Source organism: Anneissia japonica, unplaced genomic scaffold (assembly GCF_011630105.1).
Source record: "Anneissia japonica isolate Jap-2015-1 unplaced genomic scaffold, ASM1163010v1 scaffold5623_len388731_cov182, whole genome shotgun sequence".
NCBI lineage: Eukaryota > Metazoa > Echinodermata > Crinoidea > Comatulida > Comatulidae > Anneissia > Anneissia japonica.
Genome location: NW_022727290.1, coordinates 107,484 through 132,480, shown reverse-complemented (window position 1 = coordinate 132,480; position 24,997 = coordinate 107,484). Strand labels below are relative to the sequence as shown.

The 24,997-nt window shown below is 35.3% G+C and overlaps 1 protein-coding gene across 3 annotated transcripts in view; it reads left to right on the top strand.

Moving 5' to 3' along the window:
• The window catches only part of LOC117113671 (scavenger receptor cysteine-rich domain superfamily protein-like), a 49,984-nt gene extending 24,993 nt beyond the window's left edge, over window positions 1-24,991 (top strand). For 2 of the 3 annotated variants that reach the window (XM_033257080.1, XM_033257078.1), the window contains exons 12-23: window positions 69-104; window positions 1,409-1,717; window positions 2,414-2,707; window positions 3,892-4,221; window positions 7,250-7,419; window positions 7,965-8,091; window positions 9,968-10,273; window positions 10,734-10,907; window positions 14,310-14,480; window positions 22,678-22,752; window positions 23,267-23,351; window positions 24,404-24,991. In XM_033257080.1, coding sequence (XP_033112971.1) covers window positions 69-104; window positions 1,409-1,717; window positions 2,414-2,707; window positions 3,892-4,221; window positions 7,250-7,419; window positions 7,965-8,091; window positions 9,968-10,273; window positions 10,734-10,907; window positions 14,310-14,480; window positions 22,678-22,752; window positions 23,267-23,351; window positions 24,404-24,551 — 2,225 coding nt within the window. In that variant the 3' untranslated portion in view covers window positions 24,552-24,991. The remainder of the gene's footprint in view (window positions 1-68; window positions 105-1,408; window positions 1,718-2,413; window positions 2,708-3,891; window positions 4,222-7,249; window positions 7,420-7,964; window positions 8,092-9,967; window positions 10,274-10,733; window positions 10,908-14,309; window positions 14,481-22,677; window positions 22,753-23,266; window positions 23,352-24,403) is intronic. The other variant, XM_033257081.1, reaches the window with a different exon arrangement.
• Window positions 24,992-24,997: the final 6 nt, after the last annotated feature.

The window sequence follows — 24,997 nt, the reverse complement described above, 5'->3', positions numbered from 1 at the left end:
TGTTAAGAAGGTTACTGTGTGAAATAAAAAATAAGTTTTCTCATGATATTCAATTTCTAATTTTACAGGCCAAGTTCCAGGACCATTGCCAGGAATTCCCTCTGGTAGGTTTTAAGTTTTTAAGTATTAAACTGTTGAATTCAAATGGCTAAACTGTTGGTAGTCACTGTGGCTAAGCCGAACTAGAGAGGTCCAGAGATGGCACAGAGGAAGTAGGCTAAGTGACTGAATAAGTTTTGTTTTGTTCGTTAAGTGCGAAATCACAGTGGAAGATCCGTCTTCAACCAGATGTCTGCAGGTTGCAGTTGAAGTTAGGTCTTTTAGGTGAAGGTTGACTGGCATTGTTGTCGCAGATTTGGACTTGATGTGCTGAAAACAGCATTGGTGTGGTTTAACAGGGCTGCCACTTCATGACCCCAAGGTTTCTTTTAACAATAAGATAGTGGAGATTGGTAAAATGTTAAGTAAATGAAAGAAACAGTGATTGTTTTTTCATTGGTGGTTGGGAAGTTTATCTATATCAGTACACATTATTTCTTTAACACAATTTTAGTGATGATTATTTCTGATCAAAGTAATTTTTTTTTTTAAATTGAAGTAATCTATCAGGATTGATTTCTTATAATAAAGTGTAATTTTTCTTTATAAAAATATTTTGGTACTCTTATTCTATTCAACTAAGGCTTGGAACGAACTACCAAACCAAATTAAAATAGAATTAAATGATCTCCAACTTAAAAATTTCAAAACTTTGATCAAAACAGAAAACTAATTATATCTTTCTGACCACCTTCTGTTCTCTTGCCTTCTTTTTAATTCATTTGAATTGGTTCTTTTTTATTTTAGTTAAGTTTCTGTATATTTTTTTTATGTTTGTTTTTGTTCTACTTTTTTGCTCATGTGATCCACTAGTGAGATCAGTGCTGCGTCACTGAAAGTGTTATCACGTTAAAGGCAGAATAAATAAATAAAATATTCCTGTATTTTAATTGTATTAAAATATTCCTCTATTTTAATTGTATTAATGTATATTAAAATAAACTATTCATTTAAGTTTAATTCATTAAAAGAACACAATAAAATTTTCAATAAACTAAACAAAAATATTGTTTGTTAATCTGACCCTAAAGCTAATCTTTAACTGTTGCTCTTACTACACCTACTACAGGTGTTTTGCTATGAAAATGTTGTATGCACATATATAGTCATAATTTGATGTCATATGACCATATTTAGACATGCCACATGTTTTTGTCAAATAAGATTTGATAGTTTGGACAGGCCTTTATACTATACACTAGGATGGAAGGTTCTATTAATTTTTAAGGGATGTTTTAATAGTTCTATTTGACCAAGTATCTCAATTATAGACTAAACCTTGAATTGTGCTTTTCTTGTTATTTTATAGAGGGTGATATGAGGTTATCCGATGGTAATGCACTTCAAGGCCGTGTAGAAATCTTTCTTAATGGTGGTTGGGGAACCGTTTGCGACGACAACTTTGATATCAAAGATGCGGATGTGATCTGCCGCCAACTTGGATACAAGTCAGCCAATCCGAAGCAATGTTGCGCAAACTTTGGTGCAGGTGTTGGAGACATTCTACTAGATGATTTAGAGTGTGAAGGAAGTGAGGTCAATATTTTCAATTGCCCTCATACCAATAGGGTCAATCATAACTGTGGCCATTTTGAAGATGTTGGTGTTAAATGTATTCGTGAGTAGATTCTTATAATTATATACTCAACATTTAGGTTTAGCTATGTTTAATACAGAATCCCATGTTTTTTCATAATTTTTTGCAAAAAGTTTGTCAGATATCATATTTAGCCTTATTACATAAGTTGCCTGATCAATAATTCATTGTTGTTCACTGTTGTATATCTATTTTTTATCCTTTTTTACGCAAATATGTCCAAATTTTGCTGTTTTTCTCATCTGCATTTGCATTTAAAGCAGTTTTTTTTTTTTTAAAGATACCTGAATCCTGCTTAAATTTTAACATTGCTTTGCTTGAGTTTTAACTGGGGTGTTGAAGTACAAGTTACAATATTCTCATTGTTACTCATTTATTTATTTCTCCACAAGAAACAATATTATCATAAAAACAGTTTATAGTAGAAGGTAGGCCAAAGTAGAGTATTGCTTGTAGATTTATCGCCACGTATAACACACTGTCTGCTTGAATGAGATGTTTAAACCACTGCAATATGGCCCATGTACATGCTATAGAACGCAGTACACAGTACGGAAAAGAGTAGGTTGTTTTATCTGTGTATTGCCCAAACTATGTTAAAAGGGCATCACAGAAATTATTTTTCGATTTTCATGTGTTGTGCATGGTCTGCCAAACATTACATTTTGAAACAAAGAGTATGGAAAAAAAACATGAAACACTTTATTTTTTGTATAGGTTCTGTATATCTGAACTCTACAACACCACTTGAGGGCAGGCTTGAATTGCGTCATGAAGGGGCTTGGATTGGTGTGTGTCATGCAACGTTTACATCGAAAGAGGGTAAAGTAGGTTGTTTACATGCTGGAGGACTTGAATTTAAAAAATTTAAACCAATAGTATCGAACAAGACAGCTATTCATGTACAAAACTTGTCGTGCACAGGAAAAGAGAATTCGTTGGACGATTGTAACAATGGCGTGCAATTTGTGAATACATCTTGTGATGAAGTCTACCTCATTTGCAGAAAACGTGAGTGTTCGTAATATAAATATCATCATATTATTTATTACAATATATTCTTACGTAGAAGACAAAGACTTAAAATACCAAATTAAGATAGAAAAGCAAGGGGTCGTCCTATACGTGCAACACATACAATTTTTAATTTTTTTAATCATCCATTTTATGTGCGGATTTTCACATACATTTACTACTGAAAGACCTACTAACTCATAGTATGAATGAACGAAATTTTAAACGCAAGAATGAAAGCAATTTTAAATGCACGAACGAACGAAATAGAGAGCAGCTTAGCTCAGTCAGCTAATCTGGTGGTAGCCACTGTGTGTGCGCTGAACCGTGGAGATCTCTAGGTCCCCGGTTCAATTCCCATCACTGCCTCTTCTTGTGTTTCAACTGGAGGGCTGAAATACAAATTACAATAGCGCACCGTCTTTCGGATGAGACGTTTAAGCCGTTGGTCTTGTTTGCATTTATGTCCCATGTGCACGTTAAAAAATGCAGTACACTCTTCAGAAAAGAGTATAAGATTGTCTCCTTGTGTACTGCCCTATCACCACCAGAAGAACCCCACTGGAAGTAAGTCTTCTTCTAGACTTTCGTGGGCTATCCTTGGTGTTTACACCGAATAAATCTAATTCCAATTCCAAACGTGGGGAAATAATATTTTAATGAACATTTAAAAGCCCATAAAATTGAAAGATTAGCCCTCCATTGGGCTCTATTTGATCCAGCTAGATGCAGTGTCAGGACCAGAAATAGCAATAGAAAGTAGGAATTGCGATGGTGAAACTATCAAACTTTCTTTGAGAAAAAAAAGCTGTTGTATGCCCATATATAGTCATGTTGGGGCTACATAGGGTCATGATATGATGTCATCATACCATATTTAGGCATGTCACATATTTTTTTGTCAAATAAAATTTGATAGTCTTTGACAGGGCTGAAAGCTCTGTACACACTATCAAATCTTATTTGACAAATTTGTGTGATGTGCCATATATGGGCATCATGATGTTATATTACGTCCAAATATGGGCACGTCACAGTTTTTGGCCATATAAAATTTGGACATGGACAATTGTGGAGCAAATGGAGACCAAAAAAATATCATACTATGACTATTATGGCAATTCTCAAGTTGAATAATTAAAAGTAAACTTGGTTTGTTTGACTTTTTTTTTTTATCATAGGTACTGGGCCCCCACTTCGTCTCGTGGATGGAAGTCACCCCCTTGAAGGGCGAGTGGAGGTATTCAACCAGGGTCAGTGGGGAACGGTCTGTGATGATGGATGGGGTGTATCCGAAGCAGTGGTAGCCTGTAGGCAACTTGGAAATTATGTACCAGCGATGTTCCAGTACCCGGCACGTTGCTGTGGAGCGTTTGGAATAGGAACATTACCAATATTACTGGATAATTTGGTATGCACAGGGGCTGAGCCAAGTTTAGATCAATGCAAACATGGTGGATGGAATGTAAACAACTGTGGTCACAATGAAGATGCTGGTCTAATCTGCACAGGTGGGTCTAGTTTGCACAGGTAGTCTAATATGCACACATGAGACTAAATTGCACAGGTGTGTTGTATCTAGACAGGTGGGTCTAATTTGCACAGGTGGGTCTTACAGGACAAGCAAGTCTAGTTTGCACAGGTACTTTAATATACACACATGGGTCCAAAGGTGGGTTTCTGGACAGGTGAGTCTAGTTTGCACAGGTGGGTCTTATCTGGACAGGTGGGTCTAGTTTGCACAGGTACTTTAATATGCACCGATGAGACTGCACAAATTGGTTTGCACAGGTGGAAATATCCTGTACAGGTGAGTCTAGTTTGGACATTTATTTTTATATGCACAGATGGGACCAAAATGCAAAGGTGGGTTGTATCTGGACAGGTGGGTCTAGTTTGCACAGGTGGGTCTTATCTGGACAGGTGGGTCTAGTTTGCACAGGTACTTTAATATGCACACATGGGACTAAATTGCACAGGTGGGTTGCTGGACAGGTGAGTCTAGTTTGCATAAGTAGTCTAAGGCCTGGTTCACACGAGAGCCCTAGTATCCGGATCGGGAGCTAATCGTTAGCGCTAACCGTTAGTACCTCCATGAGAACGTCCGATCGGTTAGCGCTAACCGTTAGCAATTGCTAACGGTTAGCAAGTTGACCTCATTTCCATCATTAACCAATCAGACGTGCGCAATTCCAATGAGGCCAGGGGTTACATTTTCCCATAATTCTTTTCGCACACGTTTGTTTACTTTATTCGATCATCACATGCCGTCTGCTCTGTTTTAGTTTTTCCGCACAGGCCTTTTGTTTTTCACTGATATACGGTGATATTTTAACAAGGACGAGGAGGGGGAAACGTGCATAAGCAGATAAGGTCAAGGAATTATCATGATGTATATAGCGTATAGGCAAGAATAAAGAAAGGAGGGTACTGTTGCGAACCGGGTAGGCTAGGCCTAGCTCTGAACTCGGCTAAACAAAACATAAAATAAGTTAAATTAACATTTTACCTGAAATTATCAAGTCAATCGTCGTCATCCCATTTTTGCAATACTGTTTTTTCCCACCAATTCCGGTCTTTTTTTCCTGTTATTTTTAACCCAGAATCTACGAGTTTTGGGCCGTCTGCGTTTGTGGGTATAGAGGAGGGCTTCTCCTTCTGCGAGTAAACGCTCCTGCTCCGTTGCGTATCTAGCCTGGCTCAATTTAAGCTGGTGAAGGTTGTCTAAACGTCGCCTTCTACTTACTACAACTGTATTTAATAGACCGAAAATTAATGATAACTGAACGTTATCAAAAATATTGAAATCTATATCAAGCATCGGTAAAATAAGTGGTAACATGGGCAGACTATTCATCATGCATATGTTTCATCAACCTCAAAATTTTGTTTTCAATTCTCGCGCGAATGATCTATCGGTTGACTTCCGATTGAGTGACCTTTAAAATGACATCATTTTCTTGGTATCCGGATCGGGATTTTCTCAAATGGACACGCGCCAGCTAACGGTTAGCAGAATCCTGATTCTGCTAACCGTTAGCTGCCGTGTGAGAACATAGCCTAATATGCATGGGTGGGACTAACCTGTACAGGTGAGTCTTATCTGGACAAGTGAGTCTAGTGTGGGCTTTTTTTTTAGTATGCACAGATGTGACCAAACTGCACAGGTGGGTTGTGTCTGGACAGGTGGGTCTAATTTGCACAGGTGCTCTAATATGCACAGGTGGAATAATCTGTACAGGGTTTAATCAGCATAGGGTGGTTCAATCTGCACAAGTGGGTATAATTAGCACAGATAGGTGTAATCTGCACCGATGGGTATAATCTAAATAGGTAGGTTTAATTAGCATAGGTTGGATTAATCAGCTATAGGTGGGTCTAATTTGTGCAAGTGGGTATAATTAGCACAGGTAGGTCATAATCTGCGCTGATGGGTCTAATCTACATAGGTGAGTTTAATCAGCATAGGTGGGTATAATCAGCATATGTGGGTATAATCTGCACAGGTAGGTCTAATCTACACAGATGGGTCTTATCTGCACAGGTGGGTCTAATCTCTATAGGTGAGTCTAATCTGTACATCATATGTGCCTAATCTACACAGGTGGGATTAATTTACGCAGGTGGGTCTAATCTGTGCAAGTTGGGTCTAATTTGCACGGGCGAGTTTAAGGGCCCGTTCGAGCGAAAAAATATCTGCGATTTTCCAGTTAATTCACAGGTACACACTTTCTAAAACCTCTCGAACACTAGTCTAATTACCTTACCATCTGGGTTATCCGCGACGATTTTGACCACCAAATTGCTGGGTAGAATACCGTGTATGGAATGACCATGGAGCCGGAGGCGATGATAAATCGTATTGTAGATTTACCATTATTTGGAGAAATAAACTTGAATAAACTAGCCTACGTACGGATTTTAAAGCAGCCATTATAAGTTAAATATTGAGCTACATTATCATTCTACCGTGCCACGCTGTGTGTATGTGGGCCGGTTATAGCAGCAGTAGCAAGTAAACAAAGAATGTGTTGTTAACCATGGGATAAGTTGAAATTTACTTCCGGAGTAGTTCCATTACACGTATTTACTGTGAGTTAAAACTTGCTCGAACGGTCGACCATCCGCTGAGTGCTCAGCACGATTACCCGGTGAAATAAACGGAATACGATTGGCGTTTTTTGCTCGAACGGGCCCTAAAATGCATATTGGCACAGGTGGGTTTAATTTACGCAGGTGGGTCTAATCTCTGCAGGTTTGTTTTAGTGATTTATTCATCACAGGTTGCTTTGATCTGTATACATGCATCTGATCTGCATATTGTTTATAAAATTATCTAAACTGTTTAGATGGGTATAATTCACATGGCTGTCTTACATTTTATAAATGTTTATTCTTCACATAAATTATGTGTATAACTATAAGACTAATGTTATGTTTTCATTATTATAGTTTTTATTTGTGTCTGTACACTATCAGTTAGTACATTCCAGCTTTAATGAATCATTTTCTGCCATCGTTTAATTTTTGTTGGTAAAGATATCCGTCTGGTTGGAGGTGTGGTTGGGAGTGTGCTAGAGGGACGAGTAGAAGTTTTACAAAATCATAGATGGTTGACCATAAGCAGTGAAAATTGGACCAAAGAAAATTCAGCTGTTGTTTGTAGACAACTTTTCAACACAACAGTCGCATCAGTTTCAGAATATCAGGTATGTCAACCAGCAGTCTAATATTTTTTGTATTATTGATTTTATTATTTCTTTGTTGCTTTAAATACTTTTTGTTTTGTGCCTTTGATTTTTAGAAATATATTGAAAAATACAGTGATTATGATAGTAGTGATGTGATGATGGGTATAGCAAGTGCAATAGCATTTGCATGGCTTGGGTGATAGCACAGACTATAACGCTGATGGTAAAGGTGAATATGTTGTCATGTTATGATGATGATGATAATACTAAAGTTTGGAATAAGGATGATGATTTTGATGGTGACAAGATGATGGTGGCAAAGGGAATTATGTTAATGATAATGGTGATGATGGTGGTGATTGTTGTAATAATGATGAAGGTGATGATAATAATGATGATGATAAACATGATGATATAGTTATGATGGTGATGATTAGGACAACAATCATTACATTAGGAAGTGTACTAAACCTTTTCTCCTGGTGTGCCCAGATGTGATATGTTCAAAACAATAAAAAACTTCTCATAAAATTATATGAATATAATTTGTTGTTATACCCTAGATAAAGGCATCGCCAATGGTTACAAATGTTCATTGTTCCGGTAACGAAAAAATGCTGTCAAGCTGCGACTACAACAGTACAAGCCTTAGCCCAAAGGGTGCAAAGGCCATAGGCGTTGCTTGCTCAGGTAGAGTCATATTTTTTAGTATATTAAGGCTGTGTTCAGATCTGAGAGATATTACAAGTGTAACTAACGCTAGGCATATAGTAATCGATGGTGTAACAAGTGAGATGTTCTCACTGCGCTATTGGTGTAACGATAGCATAATTATGTGTTCAATATTCATGCTTTTAATTTCCATTTCATATCGGGGCATTTTGAGATTTGAGGGTTGTCATCCCAAAACCAGCATACTGTTGCTAAATGTTAAACTAAGTAATTAGCATATTCAATGTTGCATAATTTTGTTACATAGGCGTATATATGAAATTGGTGGCCCCCTCATTTAAAAAATTCCTTTTCCAAATATAATACTTTATTTGATCGATTCAGCAAAGGCAATTTGGCTGTAATAGTAAACCTTTGAGACTGTAGGTTCGAGGTTTGAATTTCAATATCGAGGTTGAAGAATCTTACAGTAGATTATCTTGATGCTAAGAAGCTGGGCTTGGAATAGGAATTATTGTGAGTTAATAATAAATAATGTTATATTTATATATCGCATATTGCACATTGCCCCTATGCGCTTTACAGAGAAATAATATAGGCCAACTGAGAAAAAGCAAATAACAATAAAATAATAACAATAAAATATAATAAAATAAAAATAATCATAATAGCAATAGTAACAACAAGACTAAACTACTCCTATTCCTTAAACTAATTAATGGTTGGCCGTTGACTCCAAGGAGCTCATCCGCCCTTTGTTCAGCTATTGGTTTTTCTTGCCCTCCCCTCAGCAGCCACTAAGACATATTTGAGAGGGTTGTCAGTTTAGTTGCTGACGATTCGACCGGATGGAGTTTAATGTTGTACCCAGGACGTCCCTAACTACCTTAAGCTAGGCTTAACTACTCTTAAATACAGTATATTACCCTTAACTACAATTAGTTAAACTATCCCCCGCCGGACACCATCCCGGTATTTAGCAGTTTCGGGGCCATTCTATAAACCATAACATAGTCAGTTAAATAAAATGGCTTTTGAGAAGAGATTTAAATGTAATGATGGAAGTTGCATGTTTGATGTGTAATGGGATGTTAATCCAGTTGGTTGGAGAAGCAAATGAAAAGGCACAATTGCCATATGACTGTGTGAATGTTTTAGGGGTATGAAAAAGCCCTTTAGTGCTAGAACGTAATGTTCGCTTGGTGGTGTGATCTTGTATTAAGCATGTGATGTAATGTGGTACGTTGATGCCTGGACTTATATGTAATCAAAAGAATCTTGAAAATGATCCGTTGATGAACGTTCAAGTTCAAGTAATGAGTTATGGGAAATGGTATTTGCAATCAAAGAAAGCACAATAAAATGTTGATTTCTATTGTGTTTTGTAAGGTTGTGGAATGTTCTTATTTTTTCAAAAATCAAGGCATCATCATCATCATCATTATCATCATCATCAGCAGCAGCAGCATCATCATCATCATCATCAAAGTCATCATCAATCATCATCATCATCATCATCATCAAAATCAGCATCATCATCATCATCATCATCAAAGTCATCATCAATTATCATCAGCAGCAGCAGCATCAAAATCATCGTCATCATCATCATCATCATTAGCATCAAAGTGATGATCAGCATGAAAGTCATCATTATCATCAGTCATCTTCATTATCATCAATCATGATTAATATCATTATCAACATGATTATCATATATATCAACATCATTACTTTGCACAGTATTATGAGGACCACACAGTTCTAGATTTTCATAATAAAACAACTTGAGCCATTTTTTGAGAAACCTCAAAACATTTCTGTTTTTATCCTTCATGTAAGAAATCTTTGGCAATCAAAAAATTGTAGTAATCAAAATTTGTTTTCTGACTAGAACTGCGTCTCAGTGATGGTAGCCGGGCGGGTGAAGGTCGGATAGAAGTGATAAGCTTAAGCGGGGAGTGGGCTAGTTTCTGCTCTCACGGTTTCACACAAGAGTCGGGCGATGTAGCCTGCCGCGAGGCTGGCTTCTGCTTCGCCAGTGATATTTATCATGATAAATTTGGACCAGCGCCTGGCAACATCAGATTGTCTGAACTGAAGTGCATAGGAAATGAAAGCAAGTTGGAAGAGTGCCCCCATAGACAAGGTGCATCACAGTGCTCCAACTCATATTTTACAGCTGGTGTCAGATGCAAAGGTATGTTTAGGGCAATTTATGGCTACTGCATATAAGATGGGGAATGATTGAATTTTTAAGATGATAATTGTGGTGTCATTGGGTGTTTGTATGTCTGTATAGTTTCTCACTCAACCTAACTGAAGATCATTTGAGAAAATGTATCTGTATCCTATATGAAATATATTAGTTTTTAGTACTTTTTGATGAATTAAAATATAAGAAAGATTTATAACTTCTAAAATGTTATAATTTATATGGCTCCTCGGGTTGAAAGAACTTTAAATTGCTTTATCAAGAGCCAATTAAAAGGTTGTTGAAGTTCAGGAGTCAATATCAATATTTTACCTATTGTCTGGTTAACTGAAAATATTTTACACAATTTATTCAAATTATTCAGTGTTACTATATATTGCATCCCATAATTTGTATCTTTAAATTAACTTGAGTATGATTTTAATTCTTTTTTTAAAAAATTCAGATACTTGTGATAATCTAGGGTCATTGGTGAATGGTGAGGTGATTCCTATGTCACAATCCTATGCAACTGGAAGTGTTGTTTCTTTCAAATGCAACCCAGGGTACATATTGAGTGGATCAAAAAATATTGTATGTGAAAGCTGTGTTTGGAGTTCAAAGATGCCTGTGTGTGAAAGTAAGTGGATTTTTATATTTATTTGTATAGTTTTTGTGTCTGCTGGCCCTTCGGGGTTCAGTAGACACTTTGCTGTTGTCTGGCAATTGACCTGGTAGGAGTAAATCCTGTGGATGAATGATGGGATAGGTCATTGATAGATAAAATAGGAAGATCAAAATAAATATGTGAGTTTATGAAATATGATGCCATGATAGATAAGTTCTGTGCTAGAAAGAATTAAAAAGTCAGCAATCTGTTACTTGTATGCAGTTTACTGTACAGAAAGCTGTTAGATAAGACCTGTCTTAGAAAGCTCACTAACAAGCCAACAATCTACTTGTTCACTTATGTGAATTGCCAACACAGAAAGCGTGGATGGGTTATGAAAAAATGTTGAGCAGCAGACACATGTTCCTGCTGGAGGCCTTTTTTATTTTATGAATCAATTGACTGATTGATTTATTGATTGGTAACAATTGGATTGGATTGGATTTATTCGGTGTAAACACCAAGGATAGCCCACGAAAGTCTAGAATAAGACTTATTTCCAGTGGGGTCCTTCTGGTGGTGACTGGGCAGTACACCAGGAGACAATCCCCTACACTTTTCCGAAGAGTGTACTGCGTTCTTTAACGTGCACATGGGCCATAATGCACACGGGACCAACGGCTTAAACGTCTCATCCGAAAGACGGTGTGCTAATTGTAACTTGTATTTCAGCCCTCTAGCTGAAACACAAGGAGAGGCAGCGATGGGAATTGAACCGGGGACGTAGAGATCACCACCGTTCAGCGCACACACAGTGGCTACCACCAGATTAGCCGACTGAGCTAACCTGCTCTCTCAATGTCATTATTTTCCATTACGGCCCTCCTTCAGATATTCAAGAAATTTGAATATGAGTAGGAAGGAATCATGTACTATAAAAAAATAATGAAAGTTATCAAAATTTCTAAGAACCAAAAAAATTGCATTGTATATTCGATAAATTCTGTATACAACTGTGTTTATTTGTATATAAAATGATCTATTAATAAATAATAATACATATTTTATATTCCAAAGTTGGATAATATATTTTATGAGGTGTTGAATGATGATGTTAGAGCTACTAGGCCTATTTAATGAGGTAAACTATTTTTCATTGAATAAACTATCACAAGTTCAACCACCCATGCAGTACTGACAAACGAGTCATCTATTACATTAAACAAACACCTGCGTAACCGTCATGAGGCGTTGATGCGGAACTAGCATGCTTGATAAAAGTGTCTGATCAGACACTAAAGATATATGACTTACAAGAGAAATATCATATTTCAAAATAATAATGTCAGAGAAATACCAACTTGTCAAATATGTTTCAAATACCGTTTTATATAGTCTTTAGCACAGCATTCTCGCAACCTTTCCATGAATATCTTAATTTAGAGTTTTGTATTCTTCATTTGCTTACCTGTCACAGTTTTTTCCTTGTCACACAAGTGTGATATGATTAGCATAAAGGTAACTACCCTCTCCATTTATGTTATACCGCCCTCACTAATCGTACTGTATGACCATTTGTGAAAATATCTGTTCTTGCAATGTTTACATTAAACAATTTATTTGCATACATGTTTAACTTTGGCTTTCTGTCCATTATGTTAGTTGTGGTTCCATCCCTCATATTTACTCTTTTCTTGGTCCAAATCTTCTGGAAGCTGGTGTCTTCGACAATGCCCCCAGGGCTTCATTGGTATCTAGTATAATGATAGATAATGGCTAGGTTAGGGCTGGCTCTAAAGCCAGACTTGACTCAAGTTTCTTACATGGCTTGAAAATGTTGAGAGTCCACAATTATGGGGGTTGACCTATCTCACCCAGCGGAAATCATCAAGCTTAATCCTTGGTTAACTGTTGTTGGTCGCAATTTGGTCACAGGGTACAGTGAGATAGAATGGTGTTAGTGTACCAATGTCAGCCCAGGTCAACACAAGGTCAGCCCAGGTCAACACAAGGTCAGTCTGGCTACTTTGCCTGGTTTGAGCTTTCTGAGTTTGAAAGCGCTTTCAAGTCATGCGTGTGTGAATCCAGGCTTGTTCAGACTAAAAATTTGTTGAACTGCCAGGCTTGACACTTAAATGCTCTGGTATTCAACCCTGGGCCCGTGGGCCAACTCCGACACCACCAAATAGATTGATCCGGCCTGCGCAACATTAAAAAGTAAATCATTTTCCGGTTGATTTTTAGAAAAATGTTTTTCTGTTTATAGATATACATAGACACCTACTCTAGCATTGTTTACAAGAAAGAGTGCAACTTTTCTTGAGTCTCACAGTATCTAGTGGCGTGGGGTATTAACATAGGGAGGGGGAGAATAATGGGGATAATGGATTTAGTGGGCCGCTGATGTAATGCGATGCTCAACAATTTGCAGCACCAGCAGGCTCGGGACATGTTATTCTGTTGCAAACACTGCTTTGAAAACTTAACTTTGAGTCTGAAAATGCCATTTCCAGGTATCTATAATAAAAATTTGCCCACCTGAACCCCAACCAATGGTGAGTGGATGTTTTTGTGGTAGGAAGATTCCTAGTGGCAGGGTAGGAGAACCTGGAATGCAGGTTTTTGGGGGGTTTTTTTTAAAATTAAAAAGTAAAATGGAGAAGAAAAGAAAATTATATCTAAATTTAAGTCTGAGAGTACCATTTCCGTCCATCTAGAGTTGCCATAATAATAAAATACAAGTACACAATTTAAGGTAGCCCACTGCTTGTCTCAACAGATTGGAACTGGCCCCCCCACTCCCCCGCTTAAAATGGTTGAATACCTGGGCTCTGATGTGACTGTATCCAGTTGTTGTCTTATGTTGTCTAGATTGAGTTCTTTTCTATATGATCTCAATAGCATTTCTGACTGAAAGGAGATCTAGCTTGCACTGTTTTGTGCTTATGAACTTCAATATATAATAAAAATATTGGAATTGCTGGCTTCTACAGTACATAAAGTAAAGTATCAGCTTTCAGTTGAAATCAGAACAAGAAAATATTTAGCTCTCCAATTACCAGATGCCACAGTAATAATGTTTTATATTGTGAAACAAAGACAGTAGTAATTTAATTGAACCAGGACCCAAGGTGGGACACACTGCCTGGTACCAGCAGATAAGCCGCTTATGCACATGAAATCAAAGAACAGCTCACTCCCAACCTTAAGGGAATTTTTGAAAATTTTAAAATGAAGGGAAGATAGAATAGGAGACATCTGAGACTGCCATTTCTTGCCATCTAGAGGTGCCATAGACATAAAATTTTGTTCTATATTATTAGATTGTTATTAATTTCATCACTGTTTGAAATTAAATTTGGTATAATATCTATCATTATAATTGCACCTCGGGGTCCAAATCTCATTAAAGGATCATTGTTTTTTTTTCAGTGTCTGTAGTAACTTGTCCAGACCCTCCAAAGTTTGCAAATGCTACAATTAGTACTTCAGACTCAAGCATAGTACATTATCGGTGTGTGGATGGCTACCATAGCAATCAGGCTGCAACTTACATGGTGTGTGAGTCAGGAAAGTGGAGCGGGCCAGGTATTGCTTGTCAAGGTAAAAATAAACCTGTTTTTTCTTATGAAACTTCTTCAAATTATTATATAACTGTTGCGGGGAGGTTGGGGTGCCACTTTCACCACCCCCTGGATCTGCCACTGATAAGTGCAATTATAGATTGAGCAAGTTCTTCATTCACAACTTATGATGTCAGGTCATGGATCATGACACCGACACTTTAACATGATCTGACATATTCGTCATGCTCCAGTCTTCATGGTGATAGCTTTATGATGATTATCTCATTTATCAAATGTAGTAATGTCATAATACAATAATAAATAAAAATTTACAATCTTAGTATGTAAAAGAAATACAAACGTAGACCATAAATAACAGATGAAAATTCAATTAAAATCTTCAGACCTATACTTGGAATTTAAGGATTGAATACATAAGAACAGTAAAAATATTGCAAATGCGAGGATGGCTGAAACATCATTGATTTCGGGTGAAAATATCAGGAAGATTTTGGTTGGGAAAAAGATACTACGGATAAGAAATGCTACCATCTGATTGGTTGTGTATTAGAACTTCTGTTAACCGATCTTTATAGGGTCGATGGGGCGTTCACACATGCAGTGCTAACGGTTAGCATACGATCAGGATAAGAACGCTCTGTGACCCAGGCCACTGTTCATTTACAGGTTTATCTCTCAAATCTTTATTAAAAAGTAATGTGTCCACCTTTTAATTGATGGACACATAAAAAGCTATTCAATGGGAAGTAAATGGTCACTGTGGGTATATTAGCATTGAAAATACATTTTTTTTTTGTTTTGACATTGTATGGTACTCAAATTAATTCAAGTATGCTCTGCAATTTAAATCAGATTTTGAACAAAAATAATTGCTTAATTTCAATATGTTGTTATAAAGTAAGGAATTACTGGATGTTTGAATAATACCTTTCAAATTCTTGCAAGCATGCTGTATATTTCTTAAATATCTGGAAGCAAATTGAATGAGTTCGATAGTTAAAATTCTGCAAATTTATAAACTGCTTTTTTTGTGTGTGCGTTACGCAATCTTGTAAATGAGCAGTTCAAAATTGTATATAAAATTTTTTTTTTCTTAAATTTTTTGGATGTCCATGTTAACTTTAATACACTTTAATTTGGAATTCTGAGAATCTTTAATTTCTAATTAAGGTAAACAGCTAGGCATTCACTGTGTAATCTATAAATATCTAATGTCATGAAACATTCAGATGCCATATACTATCATTATATAATATTGCCTGTAGGAAAAATCTTATATTATTTCATATTTTATTCTCATCTCGTTCATTTTTGAAAAAAAAAGAAGTTATATACATAAATCATTATGTATTTGGCATTGTTAGTTGTCAAGAACTTAAAATGATGACATTTAAGAATAAAACTGGTGGTTAAGGATCAGAAAAAAATTGCATTGAAAACTAATACGTACATTACAAAACACATAGATTATGTTACAGTAAAATCATCTATGTTAGCTTGCATCAACATACAGTATGTTCAAAATTTGTAATAAAATTTCTTTATGCCTTTCTTGCGAACCCACTGACTGCTGATACTGATGATTTTGAATTACAGTAGAACCCCCTCTTTGCGACACCCCTGTTAAGGGGACACCCCTATTAAGTGGAACACTTTTTCGGCCACACAGTAAGGAAATTATGATCTTTTAATACTACAGCCAACACTTATATTGGGAAAACCCCTGTTAAGGGATAATTTTGATCCCAAAGTGTCCCCTTAAAAGGGGTTCCATTGTATTATAAAATTTTATTTTTAGTTTGCTGGGCACTTCTGTTGTCAAAATTGGGATGGATAAACCTTCTTGAAAATATCATCTTGTATTAAATAATTCTGGATACAGTATATTTGCACAAGCCTCAAGTTGGATCTTAATATTGACCTCTTCTCTGCATAACATTTTCCATATATTTTCCATAATTCTGCTTTTTGAGCAGTTAATGTAACTTGATAAGGTGAACGATTCTCTCATAAATACTTGTGTGCTTATATTTTTAGGATAATAAACCAAGGTGAAAATATTAAGTTTCAACAAAAAGTTGGTGTGCAATCGATTGTGAAGAACACTGCATAATATTAGCCTGTAAATAATAAATTGGCAAATACAAAACTAAATAGAACTTTATTTTTTACTGATGTTTAACATTTTAAATGATACAACAATGTAATATATACAGTAAACTGATTTCTACTATTTATGATATCATATGTGATATACATAAAATATAGCATATAATATATAATTTTCAAGTTTAGTTTTATTGTAATATTGTACACAAAAACTGGAAATTCTCTTCTAAGATACAGTATTTCAACCAATAGAAATAGTTAGAAATTAAAGTTATCACATTTATTAGGTTCAGTCATTGAATGTTTATGATTGTAGGCTAATTCACTGCTTTAAATTTGCAATTATAGAATATAATTTTTTTTATATTACCCCGTAATATAGACAGTATATCGTAAACTTATTGGTTTTAAATTCAGATTTAGAAACTCAGTCGATGTAAAATGCCAGATGGATTGTCCGATTATGTAGGTTCAACGAAGCTTAGCTGTATGACTTCACAATTTAAGACCATATCTTGCTCACTAAAACTATTTATCATTATTACTTTGAAAGACGTTGAAAATAAAGATAGTTATGAAATATAGTAAGCACACGATCCTGGTTGATTGAGAGGCCATGCTAGATTCATTTTACTAAAGCTTATGTTTCATATTTTATATTTGATATTAGTTTAACTACACCTATTATTTATGAGGTACTTTATAACCTTCCATTCCATCTCATGTATAATCTTTTCTTGTACTGTAGCTTCCAATAATGTTTAACTTACAAGCAATATTAATCAGTATACAATATTTTATTTGGTGAAAATTGTAATAAAAGGGGAAAAAATTGCATTGCCCAAGCCCGCCCAAAATAAAATCCTGAAACTTTAGGGTTGGTTTTTCACAAGTAGGTTCTCCACATACTTGTATAATGTTTGAGAGGGGGTACTTTTGAAGCCATAATTGATTAATTTCATAGTTTAACCATAGGTTTTCACCCATAGGTTAACATTTTACCAGTAAGAATGCTTACTGTAGGGTGACGATACCTGAACATTGCCAGGGCCTAGCTACCTGTAATGATATTCTACCTATTAAGCAAGAATATTACAAGCATTAGAAAAGAGAGGCAGCTAAACTATAAACAAGACTCGGGTACACAAACACTTCAAGAACTTGTGGTAAAATTAACTTAACTTCAGTGAGAAAGTAATAATGTATAATGAATCAACTCCAAATATTAAGAAAGTATGTTTTCACAAAGGCAGATACTGTAGATCTACAAGTATTGTTATAATTATTATATTTAGTTACTTAAAATAATAAATGTTAGCCTTGCACTTCATGCCAACAAGGCCTCTAAACAATTCATATTATTATCCCCAGCCATTGGATCAAGTACATATGGAATACATACTCAGCTCCCAGGGGAGAATTCCATAATGTTACAGCTGTAATTAGGGCATTTTGTGTTAGACCTGCCAGGTACCCCTTGTAGTCTGTGGAGAGAGACATCCGTAGGTAAAGTGCCTTACCTAAGGATACAAGCAAAATGCACAGAGAGGGATTGAACCTCCGACCTCAAGGTTCAATCCCTCTCTCAAGGTTCAATCCTACAATGAAGGATTTATTTCTAGTTCAACAAACTCCAATATTAGATATGAGTTTGCTCATACATGATGAATGGTATTATTCATAAATGTCATGTATTACTCTATGGTACTTTTATTCCACTGGTGCCAAGATTCTCCATAACCTCTGTAACAAAAGCCGCTCGCTTTTATTGGTGTTTGCAATTAAGTGACACTACAGAAAAAGTGCTCCAATTTGATCGCACAGAATTAAACGGCTTGGTGTAAATGAGAGTATTCACTACGGACCATTGGTCGCGCGCTGTCCGACAGATTGTTGGTTATCCACGTTCTATTAGTGACACATTTAGGTTCAAATGTATTTTAACGTGGTGTCATTACGACATGTTTTATTTCTGATAGGAAAACCATTTTTTTATACTACTGTAGCTATGTTTTACTTTTCCCAAGTGGAACATTGCATATTTTTGGTAAATCTACAAAGGGCTATCTTTTATTTGTCATGAACATGAATAAATTTACAGTCAGTGAAATATTTCTTTTTGAAATTTTCATTCCCACTTAAACAATGAAGTCTCATTTTAATAAAAGATCAGATTTAAACCGTGAGGAAAAAAATATTCTGATTTTTGTTAAGATTTGAACCAGAAATTTTGGTTTGTTAAAGCAAGCATACTAACAACAAAGCTACTGTTCATTTTATTATAGCCACATTTTTTGTGTTTAAAGATACTTCATGGTATAAATTTGAATATTTTGCAATAAAGAGTTTGTCATTGTCATAGTCTTGCTTATCATTTTTGTCATTATCTTCATCGTCTCAAGGATAGATGGTCACACCCTAGCCTCTGCTCTCAATTCTTCAGTCGTTTTTTAGAGATATTATATTTTGATATGTGTTTTGAATACTTGGCTTAATTGAAAGCACATATTACCCGACGTGCCTAGATGTTTGATATTATTGAGACAATATTAATCAAGTTATTTCGTACAGAATATATTAAAATAACATTGCAACACCTCAGATATGATTATATACCCCAAGGGTACCATTTTAATGCTTTTAATATTAGCGCTACGCTGAAGCGTCCAAAAAGTGTTATATTTTTGCAGAGAGGTGCTTATCGGGTCGTATGCAGTAATTAGTTGGTATTGTTGATAATTTTCTATTAATGCAATCATTCAGATAATAGGAAACTTGTATCTCTATACCATTTTAAAAAGGCTGTAGATCATCTTAATAAACATTATTTTGCATTTCAATTGGGTGTACAAGAAGTTTATTTACACTCCGCTTGAACCAGCTGAGTTCTATTCTGAAGGGCATCTACCAAGAAGAGAGTTCCTCCACAAACCTATTCAGTATTTTTTTTCTCTCGTACTTACCTATGTTGATCTCTCTCCACTTAAGTGTAGAAACACATAACTAGATAGTAGAAATACTAATGATGACTAGAGGATATTGTGCATTGTATGTGATTGTAATACTTGCTTTGAACATGGTAATGGTGATGAGTACTTAGAGACATTTAGTGGAAAATTTTATTGCCATGTCAAAGATTATTTCTATTATTATTAATGGAGTAGTTGAAAGTACAGAAAAATATTGCAGTGGGCTATTTATCACATGACCAATGATCCAATCAATCATGTACTCAGTTTCTGATTGGTGGATACATCATGAATAATCCTAACCTCCCCATCTCCATCCTTCTATGTTTGTTCTTAAATGAATGGTGTTGGAACATCATTTATTTTAGTACATCATGTTATAATGACAGTTGGTCACCCGGATCACATGATTAAACCTCTGAGCTGTTCGAACTAGCAACATGGTTTTAAAAGACACAGAGATGCACATTCCCTCACACAATTCCACCCCCACACACACACACATGCACACACACACACACACGCTTATGTTGTGTTGTTCTATTCATGTGCAAGACTGTGAAAGATCAATTGCTTCAGATCGGGTTTGAATTTCCAACCAAACCCCAGTGGTCCAGTTGGTTAAAGTGCCTGCATAGGCAGCAAAAGGTCCTCGGTTCGAATTCCAGTTGGGACACTGTGGTGCTTATATGTACCACAGCAACATTGAATCTATGTGTTACTTCAGTGTATATGTTTGATTCCATACTCATAACCGTATTCATTACCGTTTTACAGTATTACATAATATACACGCTCGGATTGCTACATGAAAATTCTTAAAGATACAGTAATATAATACCTGAAATTTACAAAGAATACTGAATTATCCATACTCAAACTAAAAAGCATTCATAATTTTAAACACTCAATACGGATATTAACTGTGAAAACTAATATTAAAATATATCTAAATTCAATTTTTCAGTTTCAATTTATAAATATGTAGTATGTGTTATTGTTATCAAGCTGGTAACACCTTATCACCACTCAAACCTCTATAGGTTTGGCTTGATCTTAGTCACATGACCTGATCACATGATTGTAACATGGGTAATCATGTAGTGTGTGTGTGTGTGTGTGTTTCATGACACCTTAACACCACCAAAATCCCTATGGCTTTAGATTTATATTAGTCAAAGTAGCCTCGTGATTGATAATGAGTGTACATTGTATGTATTACATATTGTGTGTTCAGTCGATGAACCAGTTAAGCTGTCCTTTCTGGTATGAGGTGGCATTAGATGAAGGATGATTATTGAGAATGAAGTAATTGACATTAAACTGTCAGCTAGCTTTGATGATTGAATGTTGTGGTTTGCTCGATGGACAACTATGCAGTGTCAACAGTTCAAATGCAAACTAAGTTATTAAATGAACTGAAATGTTCATGTACCTAACGAGATGAAGGATGATACCTAACGATATGAAGGATGATTATTGAGAATGAAGTAATTGACATTAAACTGTGAGCTAGCTTTGTTGATTGAATGTTGTGGTTTGCTGCCGTAGATACGATGGACAACTATGCAGTGTCAACAGTTCAAATGCAAACTAAATTATTAAATGAACTGAAATGTTCATGTACCTAACAATTTATTATTTATGCTCTTTGTTTCATACTGTGAGGCATGTGTATGTAATAAGTATATATAAATTATGATGAAATAGAGTTAAACTCTAAACTGTCTTGCGGTAATGCTACAGTATATAGATAAATAAATTTTCAACATTAAATGAAAGTATATGCGAGTGTGAAAAATTAGGTGCCCTGACCGGGTTCAAACCCGGTATTTCTAAGAATTTATACCAAATAAATAAAAAAGATGGACAAAACATTGTACAGTAATTTATGGATAATGATATTTAATGTGCTGTAGAAATGCGTAATCACAATGTCTCCACATTTTAAAAAACTGGGCTGCCAAATAAAGAGGGTTCAAGATCGATGCTCATCACACTGCTTGTTTCCTTGGGCAAGACACTTCATCTACGTTTTATTTCTCATCACCTAGGAGTATAAATGGGTACCTGGTAAGAGGTGAATGATTCAGAATGAAATTACTGGTGCTGATTACACACTCGTATAACTAGGAATATTTCCCAAGGAGTGCAACAGGTTGCATGTTGTGTATCATTGATTCTGTATGCCTTAAGCAGTTCTTCCATAATTTGATGTGTACTATATAAATCTTATATAATAAAAAATTAAATAATAAGAGGGTCACAAGATTCTTATAGACTTTCTTGAATTTGAATTTTTTATTGGTAGAGAGTGTAATTTTTATGTGACTGTATATGGGCATGATAATGTCATATTACATCCAAATATGGGCATATTACTTTTATTTTTCACATATAATTTGGTACCGTGGAAAGAGCGTAACTATTATTTCTGAATTTACTTTTGTTTTCCAATTATTGACTCATTTTGAATATCTGTTCCCCTGAGAAGGGGGTTGCAGCGAAGTCGCGTAGGTTTTTCTTTGGGTCATCAGTCAAAAAGTTTTAGAACCATGACCTACATGTATGTTACTATAAGCAAACATGCCAAAAACCAGGCACTCGCCGCAACGCCAAGACGTGCGCATAACAGAAGGTTTTTTAATGACGATCCGTTAAGTCTGCCACCGACAATCAGCAGACAGCATCGCATAGTCTAATGTTTACAGTGAACGGAGTTGGATACTTTGGCCGACGGTCATTCGACTTTACACACTTGATTACTTGGAAGTATCACACTAGCGCTGATGATTGTTAGGACGTGCACATGCTGTGTCAGCTACAAATGGCTCTATCTCTATTCGACCACTTTACAACTGATGTCTGCCAATTGTGAACGGCAATCCAAACAGATTGTCAATAAAATTAGTAGTTGCACATGCTTTGGCGTGTTACAGTCTTCATGGAATTGCATCGGCCGACTATCCTTGTCCGCAGTGTGTGTCCATCCTTAGGTGTAAATCACCTAAGGAAATTAGCTAAAATAAAGTCGTCATACAAGTGCAAACCATAGCTGCTGCTTCTACAGTAGCAACCTTACTCCTCCTCTGAACTTGCTTACTGAGAAGCTTGTTTATATTTAATTTTTTCCAGAAGATGTTGCGGAAAAAGCTGATGGCAATGATTCTGGATTTGTGGGATCACAATCACCAAGAGTTAGTCGAAGTTGTAAGTAATTGATTGCTGCTATACAATTGTTCAAAAATATTCTGCTTAAACCGGTTTTATCCACTCTGCAGGGGTCCCAATTCTCTTGCGAGTTGTTGGATTCTCAATTGACTTACTATTGCATATCATATTTTGGAAGAGACGTTTAAGCTGTTGATGCTGTGTGTGGGGTGTAGGTTCTAAATTAACAAACTTGGAAGAAGTTGAGGATTGTCTCTCAGTGTAAGTCAGAACTACTGTACTCTTTGTGGTACATTGGCAAATATAACAGTACTTTTATTGATGATCAGCAGTAAGCTTTCTGGCCAAGGATGATAAGTGAGCCGCACAATGGGTTTTGAAGTACTTTCGCGATTCCCTTGATTCCCCTGGTAAGAGGTCTGGACCACCAGTTCAGCCAACTGAGCTAAGATCCTCTTACTCTGCTATAAAATATTATCAAGAATAATGTACTAGGCTACAATGTAGTGACTTGACTACCGTACATTCACTTTTGATGATTTTCTTTTTATAGATTCTTTGTTGTGGCTGATGGCAAGCTTTCTGTTGCTAATTCTAATATTATTAGTTATTTATGATATCAGGAAAAGAGCATACAGGTGAGATGATTACATTCACATCAATAATAATAATAATAATAATAATAATAATAATAATAATAATAATAATAATAATAATAATAATAATAATAATAATAATAATATTATTATTATTATTATTATTATTATTATTATTATTATTATTATTATTATTATTATTATTATTATTATTATTATTATTATTATTATTATTATTAGTATTATTAGTATTATTTTATTATTATTTTATTATTATTTTATTATTATTATTATTATTATTATTATTATCATTATTGATGTGAATGTAATCATAAATAAAAATAATAAAATTATATATATTGTTTACATAATATCAGTATTATAAACATCTGCAAACCATTTGTAGCAACATTGATAAAGATAAAGAACGCAATATTAATCAGTGTTGGATTCAATTCCCCTCCCCCAAATTTTTCAAAATTATAAAAATAATGGAGAAAAAAAAAGAATTATAATATAATATCTAAACCCTCTATTTGTGGAAGTCTCTTCCTGCCATTTTTTAATTCCAGGATCTGCCACTGTTAGTATTAATTTTAATTGAATCGTTTTTATTTCCACATAATTATCCTATCCCCAAGTGGACACTAATTTGATAGAGTGCCAGTATTCTTTGCAGCTTTTGTGCAAAAAGCTCAAAGATGTTGTTCACACTGGAAGTAATATCTTGTTTCTGGGCGAGCTTAATGCACATGATGAACTTTAACCTATTTTGCTCTATGGCATTCATCATCATTAACAGCATCAACATCATTAAAACATCATCACAATAAAACAATATATTTCATAATGTAATAATAATTTTCTACACAAATTTATATGCTATTCATTGATAGTAAAGTATAGTAGAATTGTTATATCTTCACACAAGGTTATCTAGGATATTGCACCAACTAGCAGAACACACTACTGGCATTAGAGTGGCATTATTATTATTGCTTCGTTTTACAAAATTCCACAGACATATGCACTTAGCGATCATAGCACACTGCAGCGTGAGAATAATTACCACAATTCTATTATTGATATCCCAGGTTGCATTGCAAGCCGGTTCGTTTCAATTGCGCCAAAGGTAAAGACATCGAGGGCGAGTTGCAGTTATTGAATCACGATGTCGTCAATCAGCAACATGAGTCCGCATTACAAGAGCCAGACACACCGAACAGCTCCTGGCCTGCATAACAAAATTTTTCATAAAGATAAAATACAGTGGTACTCTACATATATTTCTGCTCATAAACAGATTTTTTAAAGGTGTAATTTTTATAAGCGTGTTTAAGGAATGAAATAATTAAATATCTTTTTTGAAACTGATAATTGCTTGAAGATGGATGTTAGTTTAAAATTGAATAATGATATTTTTATTATTTTTTAGTACACTGTTTTTCAAATTCTTTTTAAACATTTTACCTTTTGACCAGGCATATGATGAAACTTAGCACAATTTTTTTTTAAATGCATAAGTTGCAGGCAGTGGCGGCACCAGCGGGTTGGCAGGGGACTTAAGCCCCCCACCGGACAGGTCAAGCCCCCCCCCTTGCCGGACAGAGCTTGTCAGGCATTCAGTCCATAAAACATATAAAAATAGGCCCACACCAAGCCAACACATGTCTGTCACAGTCTAAGAG